The sequence below is a fragment of the Cephus cinctus genome, unplaced genomic scaffold (genome assembly GCF_000341935.2).
Source record: "Cephus cinctus unplaced genomic scaffold, Ccin1 Ccin1_scaffold0637, whole genome shotgun sequence".
Taxonomy (NCBI): Eukaryota; Metazoa; Arthropoda; class Insecta; order Hymenoptera; family Cephidae; genus Cephus; species Cephus cinctus.
In genome coordinates this window covers 146891-155763 of record NW_014333276.1, presented here as the reverse complement: position 1 = coordinate 155763, position 8873 = coordinate 146891, and the positions used below count along the sequence as shown (strand labels likewise).

At 38.0% G+C, this 8873-nt stretch overlaps 3 protein-coding genes across 6 annotated transcripts in view; all 3 read right to left on the bottom strand.

Annotated features, from left to right (window-relative positions):
* LOC107269333 (E3 ubiquitin-protein ligase MYLIP) overlaps positions 1 to 2852 on the bottom strand; it is a 74430-nt gene extending 71578 nt beyond the window's left edge. For 3 of the 4 annotated variants that reach the window (XM_025086622.1, XM_025086624.1, XM_025086623.1), the window contains exon 1: positions 2318 to 2852. In XM_025086622.1, the coding sequence (XP_024942390.1) occupies positions 2318 to 2404 (87 nt within the window). In that variant the 5' untranslated portion in view covers positions 2405 to 2852. The remainder of the gene's footprint in view (positions 1 to 2317) is intronic. The other variant, XM_015743061.2, reaches the window with a different exon arrangement.
* A 614-nt stretch (positions 2853 to 3466) lies between these two features.
* On the bottom strand, positions 3467 to 5658 carry LOC107269335 (V-type proton ATPase subunit G). The gene is made up of 4 exons (XM_015743064.2): positions 5505 to 5658; positions 4827 to 4927; positions 4498 to 4596; positions 3467 to 4331 (listed from the first exon to the last, which is right to left on the bottom strand). Exons 1-4 carry the CDS (start codon positions 5584 to 5586, stop codon positions 4260 to 4262), a joined length of 354 nt encoding a protein of 117 aa, XP_015598550.1. The 5' UTR covers positions 5587 to 5658; the 3' UTR covers positions 3467 to 4259.
* A 305-nt stretch (positions 5659 to 5963) lies between these two features.
* Positions 5964 to 8781, bottom strand: LOC107269332 (GPI transamidase component PIG-T). Its single transcript, XM_015743060.2, has 8 exons — positions 8140 to 8781; positions 7902 to 8079; positions 7590 to 7821; positions 7330 to 7497; positions 6969 to 7266; positions 6743 to 6895; positions 6434 to 6680; positions 5964 to 6355 (listed from the first exon to the last, which is right to left on the bottom strand). The coding sequence occupies exons 1-8, from the start codon at positions 8315 to 8317 to the stop codon at positions 6100 to 6102; spliced, it is 1710 nt and encodes a 569-aa protein (XP_015598546.1). The 5' UTR covers positions 8318 to 8781; the 3' UTR covers positions 5964 to 6099.
* Between the last annotated feature and the right edge of the window lie 92 nt (positions 8782 to 8873).

Genomic DNA, 8873 nt, shown 5'->3' with positions numbered 1-8873 from the left:
AGATAGGTTTTGAACGCAAATTAGATCTCGCAAACGACGAGACGATCGGATCGAGTCGTGGAGCACAAAGCCGGCAAATTGAATTGGCAGATTGAATTCTGGTAAATTTCGACCTAATTTCCCGGGACCGGGTACAGGATATCGACGCAGAAGACAGAATGCAAGGTTTCCGTCTACGAGGACTAGACAGATATTTTAGTACCCACGATGTCCGCCCGGGAGACACTTACGCGAGTTTATTGAAACGTGCATTTATTAACATGCACGAATAAACAGCGTCCAGTGATAAGGATGATGGATAAATTACTGAGCGTAGCCTGATTAAAGTTTAATGCTACCTAACTCGTGTTGAAAATAAAACGCGAAATTAAAAAAAAAAAATAGACAAACGCCAACCGTTTTACCCGTCAGCAATTTATCCTCGTTCAAACGTGGAATATCACGCAATAACACGAGGAACAGTGAAATCGCACGAATAGCTAGGTTATGTTCCACATATTCGTGTGATCATTGTCCTCAGGAGCAGTCATCAACTTGGAATTACGAACGCGTAATACACACGTCGTATAGAAAGCGTCTGCTGCTGACACGAGAGACCTTGTTACACTCGGCTAACTGAAACAGCCTGTAGCAACGTTTTCGGCGGGTAATTCAAATAATAAATTATCAATTTCCATTAGCGTGTTGTAATTAAAAAAAAAAGAGGAAAGAAATAGTTTCACAGGTATACTGAATTAATAATTATTTATATCTGACCTCATCACGGTATTAACCTAATTACTTTTGCAGTACCGTAACGCCATGGACTCGTTATTAAGCCGATTGCACAATTCGAATAATTTCTACCGACCAATGCCAGGCTTTGGTAGTACTTGTCGTGTGATATTCAAATATTAATATTCACGCACGTCTATTCTCTTAACGTTTTTGTTGTATCAAACCTGAGCCGTTCAAGGGACCTTGGCAATTATCAAGGTCAACCCTGGAGAAACGAATTATTTCGGTCGACGGTGTCCTCGGCAGTTATTTCTGCGACGTTGGCTTTAAGGAATTTCAGAAAGATTGAGCCCCGAGCAAATTACGAGATGAGAGATCCACCAAAACCGAGAGAAGATAAATTCAGTCAAATGCAGATTAATCGAGCGAGAGAAATTCGATGGTACTTGGAGATGAGAAGACCGAGAATATATCCTGAGGTCCTCGTAGTACCTTATAAGGACGATTCGAATTATTCCTCTATTATATAATGTCTATGGCGATTAAATCCAGCGATATTATCTTCGCTAAGAGACTCGAAGGTCCTCAAGAACGTCGATCGATCTTCGACAACGATAAAACTTCGAGCTATCCCCAATGGGAATCGAGGAGAAATTATTCCACGAGGAAGACGCCCTTCGCGGTTATTCCTGGTAGATATTATCGATCGAATTAGAGTCCTAACACCGTAATCGCATTAAAGCGATGATCTTAGCCCGCCAGTAGTCGCGTTAGGTGTCTTGGACCTCATCGTGGTTCGGGGTGTGCCTAGGTGATAATTTGAGTCAAAAAAAATTACGCACCCGCTTGCGAGTCAATGATAGTTGGACGCAGTTGAAATTAAATGAGATTCCTCTGAATTAAGATAGTTGTCCCTCCCTCGAGGGTAAAGATACGCATATGTGTAACCTTCGGTTATGAATAACACCCTACGACCAGGGGGTCGTTCAACCTACGAAAAAAAAAATGGTACCAACATACGGATCCTTAGTCGCCATTGGCTCAAATGCTTGTGTCATTTAAATATGCAGCGTCCTCTACGAGGCATGCTCTATAGATGGACCACACGCGGTATCCTTCACGAGGAATAAAGGGAGTTGAAATTTCCGACGGGTTTGCTGACGAGCACAGGGGCAACTCTCGGGGCATCTGTTGCGCATATGAGTTACGACCTTGCAGTGCCGTTTACACCGACGTCGTTAGGCGTAGATCCCAGCCATCTCTCCCAGAGACGTGGTGTAGCATTCCTCGTCCGATCAACGAACTTTAATCCTAGCCATAAGTATCGTATACGGTGTTCGATAATATTATCGCCAAGGACTGTACCTAACTGCAGAGTGATTCTTCAAGCACGCCTACGACCTCCTTCAAGTTCCTCTAGCGATAACGTGGCTCTGTTTTTGTTTACATCTCAACAAGATAGCTAGTGGCTTCTTTGTCAAAGGAAAAACCAGTCAAGTAATTTTTTTACTGAATTATTCTCTCTGCAGCAATGACATTCTTACGTAATAATTTGTACTTAGTAAACTACTTTTTTCTTAAATAAATCATAATAACTCACCTTCTCCAGACACTCCTGACCGATGGCTTTCGGATCGACCTGTACCTCCAGGATGACGGAGTTTGCCTGACTCACGAGGCACCACATTTTTTCTGGTCGTAACGGCTCTGCTTCAAGTGATATATCGCCTCGGCGAAGCTTCCTTGTCGATGATGTTTAATAACAAAATAAAAACCGAACCAAACACAGCTCACGACTCGCGACGTATGATCTAAGCTTTTCCCTCCGGATTCGCGGTCGGTCGGCGACCGGTTACCGGTTCGTTTTTTGTCATAACAGGTTAAAATGCCAACCCGAACACAACTGTCACTGCGTCCTCACTTGTAGCGTCGTACGGCAACGTGCTCGCGCTCGTATTGCCCGAACGCGTTTCGTCGACTTCCATTTCTCGGAGCGGAATGACACAGACTGCGATTAGTTCGCGAAATTGAAAAACCTTCCGTAGTTATCGAATGGCGCTAGTGCCCCGACACGTACTAAACCACCATCCGCGAGCTCAACTCGCCGATTGAGGAGAGGTAGGCGTTCACAGCTGATTCTCCACTACCAACTGGTAAACCATCACCCACTCCTCTCGGTAAACCAATCCGCATGAAGCTGGATAGAACAAACCAATAAGCTTCGTCGTATAGTATTGAAACAGTGCTACGCATGCGCAATAGAAATCGCGGGCTGGTTTGAGAACTTTGAATTTCGAAACAACTCTCAACACTTAATGACATTTGAAATGAAATCCAGAAGTCCAATAATGGTTGTCCTTATTATCTCGGTACATTATGAATGTTTCGAGAATCAATACGATGCTGTCTGACGGCAATGTAGTTTTTAGTCGTTAATGCGAATTAAGCAGAACATATGTATATGTACACAGCTGATCCGTTCTTTTTTACCTGGCTATCACGTGGTGGTATCTATGCACAGCCTGATGTATCACGGAAATCTTACTGCGCATGACTATTGCACGGCGGTAGTATTAAAATGCTTGAAGGACACTAGATAATATGTGCTCGTTGCGTAATCGTGTAAATTGAATCCAATCAGAAATTGGATGGGCATTCATTTCCGTAGTTTATTATGCGACAGAACTGCCTATGCAAATTTTCTTTTTTATAGCATAAGATACAAGCATATTTGAATGAAGATCAAAGATTATCGTGAATTCCCATTTTTTTCTGGACATTTTACCATGTTTTTTTCAGTTTTATTTCGAACACTAATACTGTACAGACAGCCAGACAACTTACAGAGGTAAGGTGTACGCTTGAGGTAGGGCTATCGAATTTCTTACATAACAAAGTTTTAAGAGGTTCGAACAGCGGCAAATCAAAGGCAAAAGGTATCGTACATCGTCTAGTGGTCCTCGAATTACCGGGAGCTGGCACCGTGAACCGCGAGAGGCTGTACTAATTAATGTGAAAAGATTTGTATAATCCTCGGCGTTACAGAAACATGGAATGACACCTACTAAGATACGTCTAACAATATACAATTCATAGCCACCACCCTAGAATCATTTTCAATATATATCTTAGCGACTATGCAGCGTCCTAGTGCGTACTAGGCCTTTGCGCACCAGGACGCGGCGTTTCCGTTAAATATAATCTTTTTTTTTTACGGTACAACTATAGCAATGCTCAAACTATCCATCGCGATGATAGCGGATGCGGTGATAACATATAGATTACGATTACATTTATTGTCGTGTCGACTGGTGGATGAAAGGTCACTGCGTGCAACAGCGGAGATGTTTCTAGGAGTTTGAGTATCACCGTCTAAAGCTAAACAGTATACTATCCTTTTGAATTAAATACATTAGAACGACGATAGATACATACATTGCAAGGTATGATATATATATATAGGAAGATAATATTTAATGTACATGTATATCATATAATATAGTATTTATAATTATCGTATGCAGGGAGGCTCATTTTGTGGTTTAAGCTTCACGATAGTTCTTGTGTAACTCCGGCTTAATGTCGTAGACCAACTCCAAGATCTTAAGCATGACCTATATTATACAGGTAGTGAGTTAGAAATATGAAACTGTGTAGTGATTGCACATGATTTTTGAATCATTGTGCTTGCAAAGTTTACAATTGGAATAATGACAATTTGTTAACATAAGTTTGATTACCTTATTATCTAGAAATATTTGTGAAGAAAAAATAACTTACAGGATCTTTGTGTACAGCCACAGCTCGATTCATTTCTTCGATCTTAACTCGAGTATCAGCATCGATACGTGCAGCTACATCCTCTTTTGAACCCATATGCTACACAGGACAATTATTCGTTGATTTATAATGAAAACTTTGGCTGACATATGATTGAAATTATAAGTTATCAGTTTTTTATAAAAACTATTTCTACATGATCCCCAGTGCATTTCATAAATGACAATCTGATAAGATTCTTGCAGCTATATTTGTTAAAAACATATTTAAAGACATACACATTTCAATGTAGACATTTTTTGATATTTATGAAAATAAAATTACTTTACCTTGGCTTCAAATTCACGGAATTGCTTCTCACGCTCCTGCCTGTACTTTTCAATCTCGTCTTGAGCTTCTTCCTTTGCTTGTTTCAGCCTACGGGCTTTACCTAGGGTTCGAATTAGAGATTTATATAAGCATATTTCATGAATGAAAACTACCTTTCTAAATAGCTATCTAAAATTATGTTCTATTTGGAATGCCTTATTAAAGGATCCCTTTAGTTACTGACTTAAAGCAAAGTTTTATCCTCAAGAACTGGGTAACACCCACTTTTGCTATACGAGAAGACATGATTAAAGTTAAACAACTGGCAAAATTTAAACTAAAAATAGCGATTCCTGGTGCTCAATATTGTTCAAATATTTATGAACCGTCTTGACATAAATACGCATTAACGAAAAGCGAAGGTTAGACCCACCCAACCTGAACAAGATATTACAATATCATTTACGTGCACAAAATCATTTAGAGCATGACATTAAAACAACATGTCACATAGAGATTTGTAGTAGAAATTATTAATCTTCTTCATTAAGTAAGAATGGAGCAGTCAGCAATTTGCCAAAAGGTTACACCCATTCCTAGTGAATAGGGTCAAGTGGAATGTTCCAAGAAAAGTTATTTGCTAATACACAGATTTTTAGTAAAACTATTCTCCGTTTTGTACTAGATGATCAACTTACGTTTTCTGGCGTCCGAAACCTTCTCGGCGGCTCGCTTTTCCGCTGCCAGGAGCTGTTGAATTCCCTGCGTCTGGCTGGCCATCTTTACGACGAACGTAGAGAACGACGATTTGCGACAGGAATCACAAATCGATCATATGACTGGTAAGCTTTCGTTACGCCCACATCGTGGCGCTGCGATAGAACTCGTGGTCTCACGTGTGCACAGCCTGCTAGTTTAAAAAAAAAAGAATTTGGAGCAACTGGTGTAAATTTAATGGTGTCAATACTGTACAATTGAATCTGACTAAACATTTTTAAATACAAGTTATATATCGATACAATTTATCATTTATTACTATAGAAAAGGATAAAATCTGCTCATGATTTTTTGACAAAATTGATTCTAATGTGTAACAAGCAAAACAGAGCAACTTATAATTTCAGGTTGTTGATAAGGAATAAATTTTATTACAACTATTTTCTCCTGCACTGCTTATTTAATTGTCTAAGAAATAGTACGTTACATGGTACATTAAAAGATATTAATTTAACACTATCCCAGTACAGTACATAACTTAACTATAAATTTAATTGTAATTATATAATACATTGCTTAGTCAGTTTTGTCCTTTGTATCTTTGGTCAATCTTTTAACGAAGGAAAGTAGCTTCTTCTTCCAATTTCTTGTAACATTCTTGAGGACTAGTCGTTTTGTTGTGATGTTGTGTAATGGACCAAAAGCTAGTGCCACTGCAGTACATGCAAGACACACAACATTGTAAGGCATACTGAAATCTGGTGTTGGAAGACTGATTAACAGGGATTCTGTTCTCAGCTGTACCAGATAGCCATTACGAGATGCGTTAAAACTAAAAAGATAATTAAGTAATTTAAAGAAGTTCCAGTTGCGATAAACAGTCTCCCAAGAGTAATATATTATCAGATACCTGGATGTTATTGTGCTTCCATCAAGTGGTAAGGCTGTGTAATTTCTTGCAATGGGCAACAAAGCTGTAATAACAGCTGGACCCATATAAAAACCATGATTTGCATCTGGCGGATATTCTTGCCACTTTAAGAATAAATAATCTAATTCTATTGAAAACTTTGTTACTGAATGTGGTGGTAATCGCAAGACTAGTTCTAAATAATATGGTCGCGTTCTCTCTCTTCCCGGCATGTAACGTTGTATCACTGAAAATTTATGAATATAATACTGATATTTCATTACAGTGCTAATTTAAATAAAAACTTACATGGCTTAATTTGTTGACCATTGCAAATAACTTTGACAGTGTGCAAATATACTGGGAGGTACCAAGGAATGTTTTCTAACAAAATAACATCCAATGATTGCCAATGATTGTTGTGCAATTTTGTTACTAAACTACCCCTTTCCTGTCCATACCCTGAAATAGAAGAAAAGTTATAAAAATTATGTTACTTAAGTAAATACATTGATCTTAGAATATTTTCACTTACCAATTATATATCTATTGGCGTATAAAACAGAAGGATAAGTTACACTACTAGTTTTGGGTGTCGTATAAATAGCTGCTATATTAAACATTCCTCTGTTCGAATAAGTTCGTATATCGTACACTGCTAATTGCTGCTGTTGTCCACCGCGGAAGCTAGTTACTTTAGTGTTTGGTGATGGTGTCAATTGATAGACATGAACAGTTTCATTACTTGTCATGTCAATATACACATTACTTAGACTAGCAAGAGGGCAAGCTCCTTTAATCCCAATGCCAAATAATTTACGGATAGACCAATCCTACATAGATAATAACAAATTTAAATAAATTATTAATATTCTGTGGATTGACAATTGAATTACCTGTGTAGCTTCTGTCAAGGTGTCGTAAACAAGGGACACTGTTTGACGCAATTCTAGAGATGATTTTGTACATCCTGCATTACGGCACACTGACCGAAAATGTATACCAAGAGAATGGTAGTTTGTATTATGTATATACGCGGAATTTAATAGCGTGGCCAAACCTCTCTGAAAATACAAAATAAGATTCACAAAGAAATATATACAAGTTTGAATAAATGTTAGGAGTATCATTTTATTGTAAAATAAATGATTTGTACCTTTGAATCACACGGTAATAATTTTTTGAATGGTGTCAGATTTTCTGTACATACAATTTCTCTGGGTAGAGAAGAGTAACGTAAATAGCTGGAGTTTGGTGGTTCTTTAACAATTCCAGTAGGGCGGAAACTGAATTCCGGAGACATACTGTTTGAAGAGTCAACAAAGTTTAACGAGGCACAAAACAACCCAGCCAATGCATTTGTAAGGCTCTTCCATTCATTATTGACACTGTATACAAAAAAGAAGATATGAAAATCTTTAAACGAATTTGATATACTATAATGTATGTATGTAAATCTATAACCTACTTTGATACATTCTTGTTGAACCATGCAAAAATTTCAGCACCAGATCCTGCATCATGAACAGGATATCCCCACTTTTCATAATTCCATAGACCTTCGGTCAAACTGATATGTAATTCATCAACCTTATGCCGACCAATAATTTCGCCTAATCCTCTGGGGAATAGGTGGGAATGTTGAACTAGAAAATTACAATAAATTATTAACAATAAATAAACGAAAATTGTTTCAATTAGCTTACATGTTTGTACATTATTTGGAGCTTCCCACAAAGTGGTAAACTGGAAGTATGCGTAAACGTGTCCACTAGCTAATGGCTTTAACAATAACTCCTCATCGAAAAAATCATCTTGTGCAGTGCTGTATGGCAAACCATACACAAGTAAAGTACTTATTACTAAATAAATTAGATACCGCATTTTGATCAACCTATTGTGAATTTTTTAAGTAGAAAAGAATAAGTTTATTGGTTTACACTAAAACTTAAACGAAACTCAGTCTTCCTTCCATCCTTTGTCGAATTTATAGAAAATATTCACTTAATTCATTTTGGAACTACCATCCCACATCGAACAGACGTGGTACAGATCAGTTGTACACAAGTCGAATACTCAGAAAACCTATCTCTTATTGGTTAGAATCTGTCATCATGTAATCGTACAGTCAGATAACCTTTCATGAATGGAATCTGACTGAATCTGACCAATCAGGAATCTAGTTTCCCTAATTACCAATCTTATTTTACTACGAAAATGAGCGCTGCGAGTCCGGGCACTGCCTCAGGCGCTCCCCCCACCAACCTCCTGCTCGCATTCGTTCAACCCTGCGCGACGAATTTTCGCGTACACAATTTTGGGCAACTTCCAGTACTTTTAAATATGCTTGGCCAGAATTTTCGATGTCTAAGTGTTAATATTTTACTTTATTGATTGAATTAATTATTTTCATGTTTCAAACACCTAGTTTATTAATATT